We start from the raw sequence: 21,351 nt of genomic DNA on the forward strand, positions 1-21,351 counted from the left end.
AGATCCTGTAACCCATGTCAATGTTCAGTGGGTTATGGAGACACGAAAATACCCAGCATGCATGAACCACATCAGAGTCATCGGCAAGTCGATGTTGGTCGTGTAACGGAAAGAACCCATTGCTAGCTGAACTGGTAGAGTAAGCAGCACTGACTTGAAGTTGTTGTACCATGTGTATGAAGAGGGTTACCACTCTTTGTTGTTTGTTAATCATTGTATTGTATTGTAATCACTCTTTTTTTGTCACAACAGATTTCTCTGTGTGAAATTCGGGCTGCTCTCCCCAGGGAGAGCGTGTCGCTACAATGAGAGCACCACCCATTTTGTGTGTTTGTTGTTTTTTTTTCTGCTTGCAATTTTATTTGTTTTGCAATTGAAGTGAATTTTTCTACAGAATTCTGCCATGGACAACCCTTTTGTCGCTGTAGGTTCTTTTACGTGTGCCAAGTGCATGCTGCACATGGGACCTCAGTTTGTCGACTCATCTGAATGACTAGTGTCCAGACCACCACTCAAGGTCTAGTGGAGGGGGAGAAAATACTGGTGACTGTGGGGTTCCACCCCTCGTCCTCAGGTTCTCTCCTGGCCTCGCTGTTCTTTCAGTTTGAATTGATTTGATTAACACACACAGACACAGACACACACACACACAAACACCAACACACACACACACCGAGACAAACACACACACAGAAACACACACACACACAAACACACACACACACAAGCACACACACACACAGAGACAAACACACACGCACAGAGACAAACACACACACACACACACACAGACAAACACACACACACACACACACAAACACCAACACACACACACACCAACACACACACAGAGACAAACAAACACACACACACACACACACACACACAGTGTGATTTGAGCGACTGTGTGAAACACCAGGGACAGGAGACTACTACTGCAGTGGGAACGACCTGTCCAACTTCACCAACGTCAAGCCTGAGGACATCCCCCAGATGGCCCTGAACGGGAGGGATGTGCTTGTGTGAGTTGGTCTCCGTCTGTCGGTGGATGTGTTCACTTTACTACTTTTTACAGTGTCGATGATGATGACGATGATGATTATTATCATTCATAGTAGTAGAAGTAGTAGTATTGACAGGAAATTAACAAATTTAGTCATTCGGATGAGACGATAAACCGAGGTCCTGTGTGCAGCATGCACTTAGCGCACGTAAAAGAACCCACGGCAACAAAAGGGTTGTTCCTGGCAAAATTCTGTAGAAAAATCCACATTGATAGGAAAAGCAAATAAAACTGCATGCAGGAAAAAATACAAAAAAAAATGGGTGGCGCTGTAGTGTAGCGACGCGCTCTCCCTGGGGAGAGCAGCCCGAATTTCACACAGAGAAATCTGTTGTGATAAAAAGAAATACAAATAATGAGGCCAGGAGATGAAATGATTGAATGTCCTTTTTCCGATCATTTGACATGTGTACACAGCAGCAAAGACAGAAGAAATGTGCAAACACAAATTAGCTTTTATTCAAGACTGGCATAGCCTCTTTAATCCTGAACAAGCCACACAGAACACATGGACAATACAGTACAAACACATGGTTGCCTCGGTGGTTTTTCAACTGGAAATTAACAAACAATGAGGCCAGGAGATGAAATGATTAACAAATGGTAAAGAGTGGTAACTCTCTCCATTCACAAGGTACACAACTTCAAGTCAGTGCTGCTTACGCTACCGATTCAGCTAGCACACAGGTAAATATAGTAATAAAAAAAAAGTATTTACAAAACTTATCATTATTGTGTCGTTATCGTTATTGTTGTTATTGTTGCCACAGGGACAGATTGGAAGACTAGGAAATGCCTAAAATCTTTATCCCGAAGTAATCAAGTTTTTGAATTTTGTCTCCGTCTGGCTGTCTGTGTCTGTCTCCCTGTCTATGTCTGTCCCTCTCTCAGAACCGAGTATGGAATACTTAGATGTACATGTATGTATGCACAAGTGTGTGATGTGTGTGTGTGTGGTCACATGCGTTGCAGTAACACTTTCATTGGCATGAAATGTGTCTCTTCAGCTTTTGTGCATGTTCCTGTGTGTATGTGTGTGTGTATCTGTATGTGTCTGTGAGTGTGTGTGTGTGTGTGTCTGTATGTGTCTCTGAGTGTGTTTGGGTGGTGGGAGGGGCTGGGGGTTTGGGGGGGGGGCTGATGGTATGTGTGTGTGCTTGGGGTGGGAGGACATTGCAAAACCACTTATTCGTTATGAAATTTTGCTCTTCAACTTTTATATATGTGAGTGTGCATTGTAGGTGTGTGCGCGTGTGCATGCGCGTATGTGTGTGTTCGAGTTATTGCAGTTGCACTCGTTATGAAATTTGGCTCTTCAGCTTGTATACATGTGAGCAAACACAATCGTACATGTAACTGAAGCGTCATCGTGCATGTCTTAGGGACTTTGTGGGCGCCTTCATCGACTTCCCGAAGCCTCTGATCGCCCTGGTGAACGGTCCTGCTGTGGGCATCTCTGTCACGGTGATGGGGCTGTTTGATGCTGTTTACTGTACTGACAAGGTGAGTCCCAGATCTGCTGTTGGTGTGTTGTTTGTGTGTGTGTGTTAGTGTGTTGTGTTGGTGTGTCTGTTCGATGCTGTTTACTGTACTGACAAGGCGAGTCCCAGATCTGCTTTTGGTGTGTTGTTGTGTGTTTGTGTGTTGTGTTGGTGTGTCTGTTCGATGCTGTCTTCTGTCAGGGTGAGTTAGTGTATGTGTTGGTGTGTTGATGTGTGTGTTGATGAGTGTGTTGGTGTTGTGTGTGTCAGTGTGTGTGTTGGTGTTGTGTGTATGTGTTTGTTCATGTCTGTTCATTCTGTAAAAATCTTTGTGCCTGAAATGCTGGCACTCAAAATGTTAGGCTACATATGTAATCTGGGTTCCTGACAGTTTATTGTCCTCTTTGCCTTTGGTGTATCAGACGTTTTTAAAACATTTTACATTTTCAAAAACTTCCGTGAACCCAGATGGGTGTTCCCTCTCACCACCTTAACTCTCTCCATACGAACGGCGAAAGAGACGACGTTAACAGCGTTTCATCCCAATTACCATCATCAAAATATTGCAAGCGGAAGGCTCTTATACTGAAGAGGTGAATGTTGACAAAGAATACCACAATTCTGACGATGGAAGCTAAAGGCAGGGTCATTCAGACACCCACTGGACATCCGAGGGGTCTGTGTAGAGGAGAAGAGAGGACTGGCCGTACTGAGTGAGTTAAGCGTTTTAAGTCGAATAAACAGTTCACCGCTACAGGCAGCTTTTGTGGACATTGAGGGATCATATTAAATGGACTGACAAGGTGAGTCCTGGATCTGCTGTTGGTGTGTTGTTGTGTGTGTGTGTGCGTTAGTGTGTTGTGTTGGTGTGTCTGTTCTGTGCTGTCTGCTGTACTGACGGTGAGTTAGTGTATGTGTTGGTGTGTTTGTCGGTGTTGTGTGTGTTGATGTTTTTCACGTTTTAACAAAGCGTAACAGCTGCAGCCAACTTTCCTGCACAGGAGATCGATCAGCCTTTACCCCTCGACCGAGTTTGAAGTGAACAAGTATTTGTATTTGTATTTCTTTTTATAACAGATTTCTCTGTGTGAAATTCGGGCTGCTCTCCCCATGGAGAGCGTGTCGCTACACTACAGCGCCACCCATTTTTTTTCCTTTTTTTTCCTGTATGTATTTTGATTTGTTTTTCCTATCGAAGTGGATTTTTCTGCAGAATTTTGCCAGGAACAACCCTTTTGTTGCCGTGGGTTCTTTTACGTGCGCTAAGTGCATGCTGCACACGGGACTTCGGTTTATCGTCTCATCCGAATGACTAGCGTCCAGACCACCACTCAAGGTCTAGTGGAGGGGGAGAAAATTATCGGCGGCCGAGCCGTGATTCGAACCAGCGCGCTCAGATTCTCTCGCTTCCTAGGCGGACGCGTTACCTCTAGGCCATCACTCCACTGGGTTGTTTTGACACGAACCAAAACCTGTGTGACTGAAGGGCTGAGAAGGCCGCTTCTTGTGTGGGAGAGTGATTGAGATTGTGAAGGGAGGCACGGCAGTTCACCCTCTTTCAAAATCGTCCGTTTAATTACACATACTTAACCGTGACCCAACTAGTGCAGACTCCAGCAGGGGTCTGACATTCCTGTCCTGTGCAAACTACTATCCGCCTATGCGGTGAAAATGAAACTATGGCCGATAACCTCCCGGAAGTAGGTAACCTCCCCTTTGTCCAGCTGGCTAGCGCCCTCTTTTTCCGGCAGCCATTATGACTCCTGTTCCTGTGCTCTCCATACGGCTAAGTTTTTTCATCTTTTCTGTCTGTCTGTCGATTCTCTGGCGTTCTTGTTTTTTGTAAAATTTTGTCTTCAACCAGGTCACATAATTATATGGTTCGATTGGGAGATCGGGCTAAAATTAAGGCGCGATTGCAATCGATTCGCGGACACTCTGGGCCCTCTATTTTTGGCCCTCTCAACAACGCCAACCCACCGCCTCCTCCACTTCCTTCGCTTCCTCTGGTTGACTCCAGACGGCAGTTCACCCTCTTTCTTCTTCTTCTTCTTCTTCTGCTGCGTTCACTCGTATACACACGAGTGGGCTTTTACGTGTATGACCGTTTTTACCCCACCATGTAGGCAGCCATACTCCGTTTTTGGGGGTGTGCATGCTGGGTATGTTCTTGTTTCCATAACCCACCAAATGCTGACATGGTTTACAGGATCTTTAACATCCGTATTTCTTCTGCTTGCATATACACACGAAGGGGGTTCAGGCACTAGCAGGCCTGCACATATGTTGACCTGGGAGATTGTAAAAATCTCCACCCTTTACCCACCAGGCGCCGTCACCGTAATTCGAACCCGGGACCCTCAGATTGACAGTCCAACGCTTTAACCACTCGGCTATTGCGCCCGTCTGCCCTCTTTCAGAATCGTTCGTTTAGTCCTCCCTCCGTTCTTTCTTTCATACAGATGGTTTCCTGCCTCACCCGTTCAGCCACAGAGCGCACCTCACGCGGCACACTCTATCTAGGTCACAACTTTGCCCGACTATTGCAGTCTTTTGGCTGTGCGTTCATTCAATTCAATTCAGTTCAATTCAATTCAAAATACTTCATTATCTGCTTCAGCCAAAAACAGAAAATTTTCTTTAGACTCACTTGAAATAAAATGCCCGTCAGCAAACACACCCTTCACTTATCACCATGCACACATCAATTATTATGTAAACAGAAAAGCATGTGGGTAAGATACTATTACAGTATGATTCAGAGTGTAACAACTGTGTGTGCAATTCATGCGTTGGATTGCTTGTGTTTGTGGTTCCATAAAAAGTGTGTATCAGTTTTTTTGTGGGGGGAAAAAAAACATAGTGACAATCCTAGCTCCAGGTGTTGTCTTTCGCCTGACAAAAGCTGGTGTCCAGCACGTATGTGAGTGACTTAATTAACTGACGATTTAAGGTCTATGTGAGGCAGGTCAGACAGTGCTACCCACTGGCACTGTGCCAGGAAGCTGAGTCATTGCAGTGACGGACGCAGTAGCCAAATGGTTAAAGATCCTGTAATCCATGTCAGCGTTCGGTGGTTTATGGAAACAAGAACATACCCAGCATGCACACACCCCAAAAGCGGAGTATGGCTGCCTACATGGCGGGTTAAAAATGGTCATACACGTAAAAGCCCACTCACGTATAATACGAGTGAACGTGGGAGTTGCAGCCCACGAATGCAAAAGAAAAAAAAAATTGCAGTGAGCTGGTGGTGACTTGTGTGTACAATCGTTCTAGTTAGCGGCGTTGCAGAAGAAAGTCACATTTGATATTTAGAAAAATAAAGAGTTAAGAAACATAGCAACAGTAATAGCAGCAGCATTCGGTGTAGTTGTAATTGTGGTGGTAGTGTAGTAGTCACAGTAGTAGTACTTTTCATGGCGGTTTTGATTAGCTCAAGTGTGTGTGTGTGTGTTTGATTGATGGGCCATTGAGTGTCTACACTGCACACATATATGTTCCTCTCAGTAACACATTCAGTGAAGAATTTCATATATATATATATATATATATTATTTTTTTTTTTTTTTTTTCCAAGTGAAAGTCAAGAAAAGTGAAGTTTGTATTATGCTGGTGTTGCATTCAAGTTACAAGATCATAAGCAAAATTGATACAACTACTGCTAAGTACAACTCAAAACACTAACAAAGCAGAAGCAACAGTGACAGTAGCACACACACGCACGCACACACACAGACACACACAGACAGACACACACACACATACACACACGCGCGCGCATTACTGCACACGCACATCCTGTTTACATGTTTTTGACTCACTTGTGTAAACAAAGTATGTTTTAACCCGGTGTTCGGTTGTCTGTGTGTGTGTGTCTGTGTGTCCGTGGTAAACTTTAACCCTTTCGCTGCCAGGAAAGTAAGATTTAAGTGAAATCTATTTGCCAGGGTTTTTTCACAAAAATCGGGTATAAATTTTCAAAAAATTCTGTGCTCTTTGTTATTGGAGAAAGACCCATAAAAGTATACATTTTCTGAAAGGGAAATGAATAAAGAATACAAAACACATGATGTTTTCCCATTTTATATATTTTAAGTGACATGCTGTTGTTTTGAAATTAGTGGTTTGTTTTTTGTCACATTTTCAACTTGTTCATTACAAACATTAGTCCGGTAATTTGCACAAAAATATCATTTTCTGGACAAATGGACATCTGCACACACAAAATCATACTAGAACAACCACAATATAAAAAAAACTGAAAAAGAAATAGATGCATTGTGACTTCTGCAAGTGATAATATGGATGTGAGGCCACGCCCCCTCAGTCTCCACTCCCCTCCTCTTCACCCCTCTCACACCCTCACTTCATCCAGTTCTCATCAGACCGCGTTGGCTGAGTGCCAAGAAAGTAGCTCATACAGTGTCCTGCTAAAAATTTGGTGACCTGTCGTCTGCTAGAGTTGAACAGCCGGCATCACTCACTGATAGTCGCATCTTGGCCACTCTCTTGATTGCTCCCTTTATTTTCTGTCAAATCGTCCTATAAACGTTCACCACTGTCTTCTCCTTCAAATTTATGCTCCAATTCTTTCTGAGCATCAGCTAAAGAAAGTAATCTTGGTTGATTTAGTTCGCCACGAGCGCATGTCTTGAGCACGGAGTCAGTCCGACATTTTGTTGAGTGAGCGAGGAGAGGAGCCAGGCAAAGACTGCGGCCAGTAACCCAACCAAAACGTTCAAATAAAGGACTGCCTTATGACGCAGATGGTGTTTCTAGCTATGAATAGAATCTAGAATGATTCCCCAAGCTAAAGCTACCAGCATTTTTGTCAACGAACTGAATGCAAAGCAGGGAAAAGTCAGAATATTTCGATGACGAGTTATCTCGTCATTGTGGCAGCGAAGCATACATGCTTTCCATGACGAGTTATCTCGTCATGCAGGCAGCCTAGGGGTTAACATTGACATTTTCCCTGCAAATACTTTGTCAGCTGACACCAAATTAGGCATAAAAATAGGAAAAATTCAGTTCTTTACAATCATCTTGTTTAAAACAACATTGCACCTCTGGGATGGGCGCAAAAAAAAAAAAAAAAAAAAAATGAAGCCTAATAATGTGCAAACTGCATTTACTGTTATATCTATATTTTTTGTATTCTCTAAACTTGGCACTTTGATCTGATATTCTGACCCAACAACAAGAGCAGTCATTATTATCATTTTTTGTTCAAACGGGAACTTTTTTTTGCTAAGCATGGAAGTTTTATTTATTTTGCAAACGTTTTGGGGCAGATAGTAAAAAAGGGAAATTACTCTGTAATTAACACTAGGGGACTAGCTCTTTCTCATCTCAAACATTACGTTTTGAAATTATACTCAATACTTTTAAAGTGTATCACAAGTGAGTCTTGAAGGCCTTGCCTCTCTTGTTTTACTTTGTTCTTTCCCACATGTACATCTTTCAAATGAATAGATATGTCACAAAAATGTATTATATTCTGTTGTATTCATTCACACACCTAAAATGTTTGTTTGTGCATGTGCACGCGCATGTGTGCATGTTTGTCTGTGTGTGTGTGTGTGTGTGTGTGTGTGTGCGTGTGTGAAGTCAAGTAAAGTCAAGATTTTATTTCTTGATGGTAAATTGAATAAGCAAGAATTGCTTTTTTACATTGTGTGTGTGTGTGTGTTGGTGGTGGTGGTGGTGGAGTGTAAATAAACAGTTTGTTTAATCTGAAGATACACATCCTTTTGAACGTTTTGTATATTGTATAATATGCTTGCAGATATAAAAATATTCCAAAATAAAGCTTTTTATTATTGTAATTTACAGTAATGTAACATATATAACATTTGGAAATAATGTGCAGACGGGTGTTGGGTTGTAACAGGTGGAAGGTGGAATTAGAGCAGATTAAAACAAAGCTTTAAACACAGGTTATGGATTACAAGGAACACAGGTGCTGGGTGGATGAAAAATTTATGTTTTGAGCAACAGGCGAGTTCAGAAGTCGATGCCTGATGTGCCAAAGCAGTTGTTAGGATCACGTATGGTGCTGAGACTGTCAGAAAGCCAGTCGACAGTGACGATTGAGGTCTTTCAACATTGTGATACGTCAGTTGAGTATTACAACTACATAATCAACATCGTAAAATGGCTCCATTTGGGGAGTACAATAATGCATGCATGCATGCATGTGTGTGTGTGTGTGTGTGTGTGTGAGAGAGAGAGAGAGAGTTGAGTGTCATTTCATGTGCATATGCCTCCTGCATATGTGTGTGTGTGTGTGTAGATATATGCATGTTACAAGCACTTCATGTCTATGGCATGCAACATGCACAGCATTATTTCTTTATAAAGTACATGGTATAATAATGATAATTCAAAATGCATGTTACAAGCATTCCACATACAAAGCATGCTACAAGCACCTCAAATGTATTTTTTTTGTGTGTGTGTTAATGTGTGAATATTACATTCTCTCTCTCTCTTCTCTCCCCTCTCCCTTCCTTAACCCCTAGGCTGCCTGCATGACGAGATAACTCGTCATGGCAAGCATGTATGCTTTGCTGCCTGCATGACGAGATAACTCATCATCGAAATATTCTGACTTTTCCCTGGTTTGCATTCACTTCCTTGGCAAAAATAGTGGTAACTTTAGCCAGGGGAATCTCTCTAGATTCTATTCATAGCTAGAAACCCCATCTACGTCATGAAGCAGTCCTTTATTTGAACGTTTTGGTTGGGTCACTGTCCAAGTGTTTGCCTGACTTCTCTCCTCGCTCGCTCAACAAAATGTCGGACTGACGCCGTGCTCAAGACGTGCGATCGTGACGAACTAAATCAACCATTTATTTCTTTCTTTAGCTGATGCTCGGAAAGAATTGAAGCGTAAATTCGAAGGAGAAGATAGAGATGAACATTTATAGGACGATCTGATAGAAAATAAAGGGAGTATCAAGAGAGTGGCCAAGATGCGACTGTCAGTGAGTGATGCCGGCTGTACAGATGTTAGCAGACGACAGATGACCGAATTAGCAGCAGAGCGATATTCTTGGCACACAGCCAACGTGGTCTGATGAGAACTGAATCAAGTGACCGTGTGAGAGGGGTGAGGAGGAAGGGGGTGGAGACTGAGGGGGCGTGGCCTCACACAATACATTGTGACTTCTCTCTCTTAAAAAAATATATATATTGTGGTTGTTCTAGTATGATTTTGTGTTTGCAGATATCCATTTGTGCAGAACATATGATGTTTTTGTGCAAATTACCTGACTAATGTTTGTAATTAACAAGTTGAAAATGTGACAAAAAACAAAACACTGATTTCAAAACAACAACATGTCACTAAAAATATATAAAATGGGAAAACATCATGTGTTTTATATTCTTTATTCATTTCCCTTTCAGAAAATGTATACTTTTATGGGTTTTTCTCCAATAACAAAGAGCACAGAATTTTTGGAAAATTTATACCCGTTTTTTGTGAAAAAACCCTGGCAAATAGATTTCACTTAAATCTTATTTTCCTGGCAGCGAAAGGGTTAAAAAAGAAAGGGGTGAATTTCAGCTTGCAGAATGAACAGGAATATATAGTCATGTGTGTTGGGAGGGGGCGGGGTGATATAAATTAAATAAAAGGTATGTGTGCGTGCACGTGTATGTGTGTGTTCAACAGTGGGAAGGGGATGTATGATTGGGTTTGGTTTGCTATCATGCTTGTTATCTCTGTGATGCATCACATACTTCACCAAAGTTAATTTGTCTTATCAGAATCATGCATTTATTCTTATACTGATATATATGTACCGGTATAGGTATGTATATATATATATATATATATGTGTGTGTGTGTGTATATATCTACATATATGTGTGTGTGGGTGTGGTGTGTATTTTGTTTAATATCTTGTCACACATACTGGTGACTGTAGGTATTTTGTTAAAGCATTGATTTTCAAATGTTAATGTTATTGTTCAAAAGGTAGGAGATAATGGAGGGTTGAACTGTCAGTTGGAGACATATAGATAGAGAGATAGATAGATGTGAGTATGTATGTGTGTGTGTGTGTAGACAGAGATATTCCCTCATGTGAATGCAAATATTCGCAGACACACCACACTAGCACCGTTGTGTGAGTGTGGTGAGAACTAGCGTGTGGGATGCCGCAATCAAGGCAGTCAGTCCCCCTCTCATTTCCTTCTCCACAGGTGGCCTGTGCAAGGCATGCCGGCTCAGTGGCAGGCCCCGTCCTGTCAGGCACATCTTGCTAAAAGCATCCCATTCTACTGTGCTCTATGCATGGCTTTACTCTGTGCAAGTCATTTTTCTGTTCTGCTGCTCTCGGTTATTCCCTCGGTCTGGAGTTGACCAGAGCCAGAAGTCGTTTCGTTACTTCAGTTTTTTAGTCTTCAGATAAGTAAATGCCACCTGCTTGGAACTAAAGTGCGACGGGCGCCATAGCCGAATGGTTAAAGCGTTGGACTTTCGATCTGAGGGTCCCGGGTTCGAATCACGGTGACGGCGCCTGGTGGGGAAAGGGTGGAGATTTTTCCGATCTCCCAGGTCAACATATGTGTAGACCTGCTAGTGCCTGAACCCCCTTCGTGTGTATATGCAAGCAGAAGATCAAATACGCACGTTAAAGATCCTGTAATCCATGTCAGCGTTCGGTGGGTTATGGAAACAAGAACATACCCAGCATGCACACCCCTGAAAACGGAGTATGGCTGCCTACATGGCGGGGTAAAAACGGTCATACACGTAAAAGCCCACTCGTGTGCATACAAGTGAACGCAGGAGAAGAAGAACTAAAGTGCAAGGAAAAAAACTGCTGTGGAGGGTGATTGTGATGGATTGTGGAGGGAGGGTGAATGCGATTATGAAGAAGGGTGGTTGTGGTCGCAGGCCACGTTCCACACACCGTTCTCCCAGCTGTTAGTGTGTGGAAGGGTGATTGTGAGGGAAGTGTGTGGAAGGGTGATTGTGAGGGAAGTTGATTGTGATCGTGAAGAAGGATGACTCTGGTTGCAGGCCACGTTCCACACGCCGTTCTCCCAGCTGGGCCAGTCCCCGGAGGGCTGCTCCTCCTACTTGTTCCCCAAGATGATGGGCAACGCCAAGGCCGGGGAGCTGCTGCTCTTCAACAGGAAGATCACTGCCCAGGAGGCCTGTGACCGGAACTTGATCACCCGTGTCTTCCCGGAGGACGTGTTTGAGAAAGAGACGGAGGCTTTGGTGGCCTACTATGGGTCCCTCCCCCCTCAGGTATGCATCACGTATTTGAAAAATAAATGGAGGCTTTGGTTAACTGCTGTAGGTATTTGTATTTCTTTTTATCACAACAGATTTCTCTGTGTGAAATTCGGGCTGCTCTCCCCAGGGAGAGCGTGTCGCTATACTACAGCGCCACCCCTTTTTTTGTATTTTTTCCTGTGTGCAGTTTTATTTGTTTTGCCTATCGATGTGGATTTTTCTACAGAATTTTGCCAGGAACAACCCTTTTGTTGCCGTGGGTTCTTTTACGTGCGCTAAGTGCATGCTGCGCACGGGACCTCGGTTTATCGTCTCATCCGAATGACTAGCGTCCAGACCACCACTCAAGGTCTAGTGGAGGGGGAGAAAATATCGGCGGCTGAACCGTGATTCGAACCAGTGTGCTCAGATTCTCCCGTTTCCTGGGCTGATGCGTTACCTCTGGGCCATAACTCTACTATAGGTCTCTCCCTCCTCAGGTATTATGTCCATACATAGAAAGTGAAAGGAAAATGATTAAGTCCCTTGTTATTTGTGCATGCTCAGAGATCCAGTTCTGCTGACAGCCGTTGCATGGAGTTTTGTTCAGTATCCTTTGAACTGGTCTTGTTAAGTTGTATGAGTGCCATACAAAAGATAAGACATCAAAGGCATTGTGAAGTACTTCGAGATTTTGGTGGCCTGCTATGGTTCTCTCCCACCCCAGGTATGTCAGAGGTTTTGGTGGCCTGCTATGGGTCTCTGCCCCCTCAGGTATGTCAGGTTTTGGTGGCCTGCTGTGGGTCTCTCCCACCCCAGGTATGTCAGAGGTTTGGTGGCCTGCTATGGGTCTCTGCCCCCTCAGGTATGTCAGAGGTTTTGGTGGCCTGCTATGGTTCTCTGCCCCCTCAGGTATGTCAGAGGTTTTGGTGGCCTGCTATGGGTCTCTCCCACCCCAGGTATGTCAGAGGTTTTGGTGGCTTGCTATGGGTCTCTCCCACCTCAGGTATGTCAGAGGTTTTGATGGCCTGCTATGGGTCTCTGCCCCCTCAGGTATGTCAGATTTTGGTGGCCTGCTATGGGTCTCTGCCCCCTCAGGTATGTCAGAGGTTTTGGTGGCCTGCTATGGTTCTCTGCCCCCTCAGGTATGTCAGAGGTTTTGGTGGCCTGCTATGGGTCTCTGCCCCCTCAGGTATGTCAGAGGTTTTGGTGGCCTGCTATGGGTCTCTGCCCCCTCAGGTATGTCAGGTTTTGGTGGCCTGCTATGGGTCTCTCCCACCCCAGGTATGTCAGAGGTTTTGGTGGCCTGCTGTGGGTCTCTCCCACCCCAGGTATGTCAGAGGTTTTGGTGGCCTGCTATGGGTCTCTCCCACCCCAGGTATGTCAGAGGTTTTGGTGGCCTGCTATGGGTCTCTCCCACCTCAGGTATGTCAGGTTTTGGTGGTCTGCTATGCGTCTCTCCCACCCCAGGTATGTTGGAGGTTTTCATGGCCTGCTATGGGTCTCTCCCACCTCAGGTATGTCAGAGGTTTTGGTGGCCTGCTATGGGTCTCTGCCCCATCAGATATGTCAGAGGTTTTGGTGTTCTGTTATGGGTATCGGCCACCCCAGGTATGTCAGAGGTTTTGGTGGCCTGCTATGGGTCTCTGCCCACTCAGGTATGTCAGAGGTTTTGGTGGCCTGCTATGGGTCTCTCCCACCTCAGGTATGTCATAGGTTTTGGTGGCCGGCTATGGGTCTCTCCCACCCCAGGTATGTCAGAGGTTTTGGTGGCCTGCTATGGGTCTCTCCCACCCCAGGTATGTCAGAGGTTTTGGTGGCCTGGTATGGTTCTCTCCCACCCCAGGTATGTCAGAGGTTTTGGTGGCCTGGTATGGTTCTCTCCCACCCCAGGTATGTCAGAGGTTTTGGTGGCCTACTGTGGGTCTCCCACCTCAGGTATGTCAGAGGTTTTGGTGGCCTGCTATGGGTCTCTCCCACCCCAGGTATGTCAGAGGTTTTGGTGGCCTGCTATGGGTCTCTCCCACCTCAGGCATGTCAGAGGTTTTGGTGGCCTGCTATGGGTCTCTCCCACCCCAGGTATGTCAGAGGTTTTGGTGGCCTGCTATGGGTCTCTGCCACCCCAGCTATGTCAGAGGTTTTGGTGGCCTGCTATGGGTCTATGCCACCCCAGGTATGTCAGGGTTTGGTGGTCTGCTATGGGTCTCTCCCACCGAGGTATATCAGAGGTTTGGGTGGCCTGCTATGGGTCTCTCCCACCCAGGTATGTCAGAGGTTTTGGTGGCTTGCTATGGGTCTCTCCCACCCCAGGTATGTCAGAGGTTTTGGTGGCCTGGTAAGGTTCTCTCCCACCCCAGGTATGTCAGAGGTTTTGGTGGCCTACTGTGGGTCTCCCACCTCAGGTATGTCAGAGGTTTTGGTGGCCTGCTATGGGTCTCTCCCACCCCAGGTATGTCAGAGGTTTTGGTGGCCTGCTATGGGTCTCTCCCACCTCAGGCATGTCAGAGGTTTTGGTGGCCTGCTATGGGTCTCTCCCACCCCAGGTATGTCAGAGGTTTTGGTGGCCTGCTATGGGTCTCTGCCACCCCAGCTATGTCAGAGGTTTTGGTGGCCTGCTATGGGTCTATGCCACCCCAGGTATGTCAGGGTTTGGTGGTCTGCTATGGGTCTCTCCCACCGAGGTATATCAGAGGTTTGGGTGGCCTGCTATGGGTCTCTCCCACCCAGGTATGTCAGAGGTTTTGGTGGCCTGCTATGGGTCTCTCCCACCCAGGTATGTCAGAGGTTTTGGTGGCCTGCTATGGGTCTATGCCACCCCAGGTATGTCAGGATTTGGTGGCCTGCTATGGGTCTCTCCCACCCCAGGTATGTCAGGGTTTGGTGGCCTGCTATGGGTCTCTCCCACCCCAGGTATGTCAGAGGTTTTGGTGGCCTGGTATGGTTCTCTCCCACCTCAGGTATGTCAGAGGTTTTGGTGGCCTGGTATGGTTCTCTCCCACCCCAGGTATGTCAGAGGTTTTGGTGGCCTACTGTGGGTCTCCCACCTCAGGTATGTCAGAGGTTTTGGTGGCCTGCTATGTGTCTCTCCCACCCCAGGTATGTCAGAGGTTTTGGTGGCCTACTGTGGGTCTCCCACCTCAGGTATGTCAGAGGTTTTGGTGGCCTGCTATGGGTCTCTCCCACCCCAGGTATGTCATAGGTTTTGGTGGCCTGGTATGGGTCTCTCCCACCCCAGGTATGTCATAGATTTTGGTGGCCTGCTATGGGTCTCTCCCACCCCAGGTATGTCAGAGGTTTTGGTGGCCTGGTATGGGTCTCTGCCACCCCAGGTATGTCAGAGGTTTTGGTGGCCTGCTATGGTTCTCTCCCACCTCAGGTATGTCAGAGGTTTTGGTGGCCTGCTATGGGTCTCTGGCCCCTCAGGTATGTGTCACACATAGTGAGGTACATGGAGACTTTGGTATCCAGCTATGGGTCTCTGCCCCCTAATTCAAACACACCATGATCGGCTGCCACTCTTTCTCTGTCTCTGGAACTTGCATTTGGAATGAGCTCCCCCTCTTTCGCCTCGTGAAATCTCTGCATGCAGCTCTTTCAAGTGTGGCCTCAAAACCCACGTCATTCCTTAATTGCTCCCCTCCCCTCTCCCCTGGCCCCTTCCTCTTTCTGGTTTACAGTTTCTCTAGCTTTCTGTCTACATGTATTTTAGTTTTGTCTTCTGTCTTTCACAAGCAGGGTTATGCATGTGTGTGCAAATGACTGGTGCGAAAGTGCTTTTGATTTGTCTGCGCACAAGATTCAGTGCTGTGTAAATACTTCTTGTCATTATTAGTAGTAGTATTATTATCAAAGGCTTTGGTAACCTGTACCTGAACAGTAGTACAGCAGGTGGATGATTAAAATGATGTGTGTGGTGATTGTTTTGGTCAGAGCTAGTAGAACTTCATGACGCTAAACCACGACGCGTGTGTGTCTTCAGAGCTTGCAGTAGTTCTCCAAGACGCTGAACTGTAACACGTGTTTGCAGTGGTTGTTGTTGTTGTCAAAGTTCGCAGTGCTCCAAAACTGCACCATGATGGGTGTATTATCTGTTTTCAGAGCTTGCAGTTATCCAGATCTCTGCACCGTGACTTGTGTGTTATCTGTCCTCAGAGCTTGCAGTTATCCAGATCTCTGCACCATGATGTGAATTTTGTATTCCTTTTCATCACAACAGATTTCTCTGTGTGAAATTCGGGCTGCTCTCCCCAGGGAGAGCGCGTCGCTACACTACAGCGCCACCCATTTTTTTTGTATTTTTTCCTGCGTGCAGTTTTATTTGTTTTTCCTGTTGATGTGGATTTTTCTACAGAATTTTGCCAGGAACAACCCTTTTGTTGCCGTGGGTTTTTTTTACGTGCGCTAAGTGCATGCTGCACACGGGACCTCGGTTTATCGTCTCATCCGAATGACTAGCGTCCAGACCACCACTCAAGGTCTAGTGGAGGGGGAGAAAATATCGGCAGCTGAGCGGTGATTCGAACCAGCGCCCTCAGATTCTCTCGCTTCCTAGGCGGATGCGTTACCTCTAGGCCATCACTCCACTGTGTGTATTATCTGTCCTCAGATCTCTGCACCGAGACATGTGTATTATCTGTCCTCAGATCTCTGCACGGTGATGTGTGTATTATCTGTCCTCAGATCTCTGCACCGTGACGTGTGTATTATCTGTCCTCAGAGCTTGCAGTACTCCAAGACCCTGAACCGAGACGCGGAGCGGGATCTGCTGCACAAGGTGAACCAGGCGGAGTGTGAGCTGCTGGTGGAGAGGTGGCAGTCCAAGGAGTGCATCAACGCCATCATGTCTTTCTTCGCCAAGAAAAAATAACTCTCACTTCTCTTTAGTCGTCGCCCCGCTACCTTTGTCTGGCATGCTGAAGGAGAGAATTGTGAATGTGTGTTGATGAAGTCAGCACGTCGTGTACACTTTTGACATGACGTGCTGACGGATTGAAAAGAACTTGTTCATGAAGTCAGCTGGCATGGCGAAAGTGTACATGACGTGCTGACGGATTGAAAAGAACTTGTTCATGAAGTCAGCTGGCATGGCGAAAGTGTACATGACGTGCTGACGGATTGAAAAGAACTTGTACACTTTCGCCATGCCAGCTGACTTCATGAACATGACGTGCTGACGGATTGAAAAGTGAACGTGTTCATGAAGGCAGCTGGCATGGCGAAAGTGTACATGACGTGCTGACGGATTGAAAAGAACTTGTTCAAATGGCGAAAGTGTACATGACGTGCTGACGGATTGAAAAGTGAACTTGTTCATGAAGTCAGCTGGCATGGCGAAAGTGTACATGACGTGCTGACGGATTGAAAAGTGAACTTGTTCATGAAGTCAGCTGGCATGGCGAAAGTGTACATGACGTGCTAACGGATTGAAAAGAACTTGTTCATGAAGTCAGCTGGCATGGCGAAAGTGTACATGACGTGCTGACGGATTGAAAAGAACTTGTACACTTTCGCCATGCCAGCTGACTTCATGAACATGACGTGCTGACGGATTGAAAAGTGAACGTGTTCATGAAGGCAGCTGGCATGGCGAAAGTGTACATGACGTGCTGACGGATTGAAAAGAACTTGTTCAAATGGCGAAAGTGTACATGACGTGCTGACGGATTGAAAAGTGAACGCGTTCATGAAGTCAGCTGGCATGGCGAAAGTGTACATGACGTGCTGACGGATTGAAAAGTGAACTTGTTCATGAAGTCAGCTGGCATGGCGAAAGTGTACATGACGTGCTGACGGATTGAAAAGTGAACTTGTTCATGAAGTCAGCTGGCATGGCGAAAGTGTACATGACGTGCTGACGGATTGAAAAGAACTTGTTCATGAAGTCAGCTGGCATGGCGAAAGTGTACATGACGTGCTGACGGATTGAAAAGAACTTGTACACTTTCGCCATGCCAGCTGACTTCATGAACATGACGTGCTGACGGATTGAAAAGAACTTGTTCAAATGGCGAAAGTGTACATGACGTGCTGACGGATTGAAAAGTGAACGTGTTCATGAAGTCAGCTGGCATGGCGAAAGTGTACATGACGTGCTGACGGATTGAAAAGAACTTGTTCATGAAGTCAGCTGGCATGGCGAAAGTGTACATGACGTGCTGACGGATTGAAAAGTGAACTTGTTCATGAAGTCAGCTGGCATGGCGAAAGTGTACATGACGGATTGAAAAGAACTTGTTCATGAAGTCAGCTGGCATGGCGAAAGTGTAAATGACGGATTGAAAAGTGAACGTGTTCATGAAGTCAGCTGGCATGGCGAAAGTGTACATGACGTGCTGACGGATTGAAAAGTGAACGTGTTCATGAAGTCAGCTGGCATGGCGAAAGTGCACATGACGTGCTGACGGATTGAAAAGTGAACGTGTTCATGAAGTCAGCTGGCATGGCGAAAGTGTAAATGACGGATTGAAAAGTGAACTTGTTCATGAAGTTAGCTGGCACAGAAAACGTGTACATGACATGCTGACAGACAGGAAACAAGGCTGATAATGTGAGCATGCTACATTGGTTAATGAGTGGATGGTTGTGAAGTGTTGGGTGACTGCTGTATAATTTATGCCATGTGATAAATGTGGTTGACAAAATTATATTTGCTCACATTCTGTAGGCGAACATTCTTGTATGAACAACTACAGTTGTAACTGGAGTTTATTTCTTTGTAGTAAGTAAACAAAAAAAAAAAAAAGAAATCCTGGATTGTGAATGTCTTATTAACAAAACGGCATCTAGTGGCGTGATTTTGAGTGCGTACAAGCGTGTTTACCTCATTTTGTTGTCGCTATTGTTAGTGTTACAACACACACACTTTTATTCACACCACGAAATAACACTTTTATTCATACTCCACACTTTCGTGGACAGGTGAGATAGTCCTTCAGCCAGCCCCTCAAATTAAGGGGGTCGGTACCACTCATAGTGGCAAGTGTTATCATATATTTTTGGAATCGTCTATGTCCCTAGATGTCAGAAAATCATGATAATGTTGTGAACGTGGCAGCTTTCTGCCTGTTATCACGTGATTTCTAACCCCACCCTACCGCGTCGAGAACGCGCACCGTGATCAAGCTCTGTTCTCCCAGAGCCTAAACCATTGAAGATAGAAAAACTATTATTGAACAAAAAAGATGTATAATAGCATGCTAAACAGCTTTTGTTCTTATGAGTATATCAAATTATTATTTGTTCGTGAAATGTAGTGGCGTTTTGAGGATTTCATGACATATTCACACAAAATTCGGCATGTCGTCTTTTGTCAAAGCTAAATCGTTAGATATAGGAAGACACTTTATGAAGCAAAACGAAGCGCATGGGACTTGTGAACAACTTTTATTCTCATAACACTATCAAAATGTTGATCGTTTTGGAAAAGCAATCACTTTTGTGAGTGTCATCAAAGATTACACAACACGACAAAATTCTCAGTTTGTGTTCTGCTCTGCCTAAATGGTTGCAAAGAAAAAAGTATTACTATACAAGAAGATGTAGAATAGCACGCAAAACAACTTTTGTTCTCATACATTTATCAAAATATTAATTCGTTCATGAAATGTAGTGCCGTTTTGAGGATTTCATGACAAAATTCACACAAAATGCGCCACTTCGTCTTTTGTAAAGGCTACCTAGTAAGATATAGGAAGACATATTTAGAAGCAAAACGAAGTGCAAGGGACTTGTGAACAACTTTTATTCTTATAAAACTATAAAAATTGTTAATGGTTTCGGAAAAATCATGGCTTTTGTGAGTTTCATCAAAAACTACGCAACACGACAAAATACTCAGTTTGTCCAAGTCGGTGTAATGCTCTGCCTAAATGGTTGTAGATGTAAATATACAAGTAACGCTAAACAACCAGATGTAGAATAACACGCTAAAGAAAAATTGAGCAGAAATAGATGAAAGTTAAAGTAAAAGATATTGCATTTTGACCGTGGGCACACATGCAAACTGGGGGAGGGGCAAAACAGAGAAAATACTTGAAGAGCTAAATCTATTAAAGGTAAATCAAACTGCAACGTTTGTTTTTATCATTTGATATGTGAAATTATCGCACATTCTTATGATTTAGGGATTAACATAAAGAAAGTAAAATCTATATTTTTCCTATGTTTGTGTCTGTTTCAGACGGCGTCAGAGGGCAGTACTGACCACCAGAAGTACTTCTGATTGATAAGGATCCAGTACTATCATGGCAGAGCTTCCACCTGAAGGAAGACCCGGATTAAAGTCTTCAGCTGACCAGTGACTCATCCACTAACAGACTTACAAATGTGATGAAAATGAGTCTGACTTCTCCAAATTCATTCCAATCATGGGAAACTGCTTGAAGCGCCTAAAATAGGGAATCATGCACCTGTGCTGGATGCTGCCAAGACGGTAGTTGGTATGGAAGTACCAAAAATAAAATGCCATATATACTGCAGAACTGTCTTCACTGTGAAACATACTTTGAACAGCCTGAAAAGAAAAGCAGAGGAACCAGTTCAACCACGTGAGGAAGCTTCGCAGACAAAGTGGCAAAGTCGAGGCCCATCTTCTACTTCAAGAGTTCTTCGAAAACAATGTATATTTTGTGAAAAGTCTTCGAAGTATTTGTAAAAATCTAACGCAAGAGGACAGTTAAATACAGGCAAAAGAACTTCGTGTGGGTAAAACCCTACGTGACATTGCTGTGAAAAAATGTGACACCAAAATAACTGCTGTGACAAGCAGAGACGTGGTAGCAGCTGAGGCACAATACCGTCGGACATGCTACAAATTATACACCAAAGAAACATATATAAGAAACATGTAAAGACAGGTTGCCAACTCAGAAAGAGGCTGATGAGGAAATGCCAGATGATGAAGAAAGGACATATCAGAACGCAGAAGATGCATCGTATGCCTTGCTTTTCAAGCACATCAAAGAAGAACTAATGGCACAGCCAGACATCATTCCTCTAGTGTCTCTTACTGAGAAGTTGAAGATGTTCATGTCAGTGAATGGTATCAAAGACGTCAAAGATTCCACAACTAGATACATCCGTAGAAAGCTTGAGATTAGATTTGGTGAGGAGCTGGTTATGTTTCCAGATGAAAATGGAAAGATTTTAGTGATGCCAGTCACTCTCAGTCCCCACGAACTTGGCCCAATGTATCAGGCACTCAAAATACAGCTGGCCTTGTGGAAATCAGACAGCTCATCGACTGACAAAGTGTTGGATAAAGCATCTCTGCATCTTTGACAAGCAGTGAAAAATTCGCAGAACAAGTCACCATGGCCCATCAGCCCCTCAGATTTGGACACAATGGAATCTGTTTGACCCGCTGATCTGAAATGCTTTCTTCTGGCACTCATTACTGGTGATCCAAACAACGAGAACCCATCAACCAGGAATCGAATCCTAATTGACTCGTTTAACCAAGACATTGTGTTTGCTGTAAGTCATGGGCAACAGAAGACTCCAAAACACATCCTTTTGTAATATGGTCTGAAAAGTCTTACTTGAAACGTGGAGCTGATCAGAACGTT

At 44.6% G+C, this 21,351-nt stretch overlaps 1 protein-coding gene across 1 annotated transcript in view; it reads left to right on the top strand.

Annotated features, from left to right (window-relative positions):
* LOC143285994 (enoyl-CoA delta isomerase 2-like) overlaps positions 1–18,161 on the top strand; it is a 34,223-nt gene extending 16,062 nt beyond the window's left edge. Inside the window, exons 6-9 of the mRNA XM_076593474.1 lie at positions 920–1,022; positions 2,446–2,566; positions 11,585–11,818; positions 16,503–18,161. Of these exons, the coding sequence (XP_076449589.1) occupies positions 920–1,022; positions 2,446–2,566; positions 11,585–11,818; positions 16,503–16,652 (608 nt within the window). The 3' untranslated portion in view covers positions 16,653–18,161. The remainder of the gene's footprint in view (positions 1–919; positions 1,023–2,445; positions 2,567–11,584; positions 11,819–16,502) is intronic.
* The last annotated feature ends 3,190 nt before the right edge of the window (positions 18,162–21,351 follow it).

This window comes from Babylonia areolata, chromosome 9 (assembly GCF_041734735.1).
Source record: "Babylonia areolata isolate BAREFJ2019XMU chromosome 9, ASM4173473v1, whole genome shotgun sequence".
NCBI classification, from domain to species: Eukaryota; Metazoa; Mollusca; class Gastropoda; order Neogastropoda; family Buccinidae; genus Babylonia; species Babylonia areolata.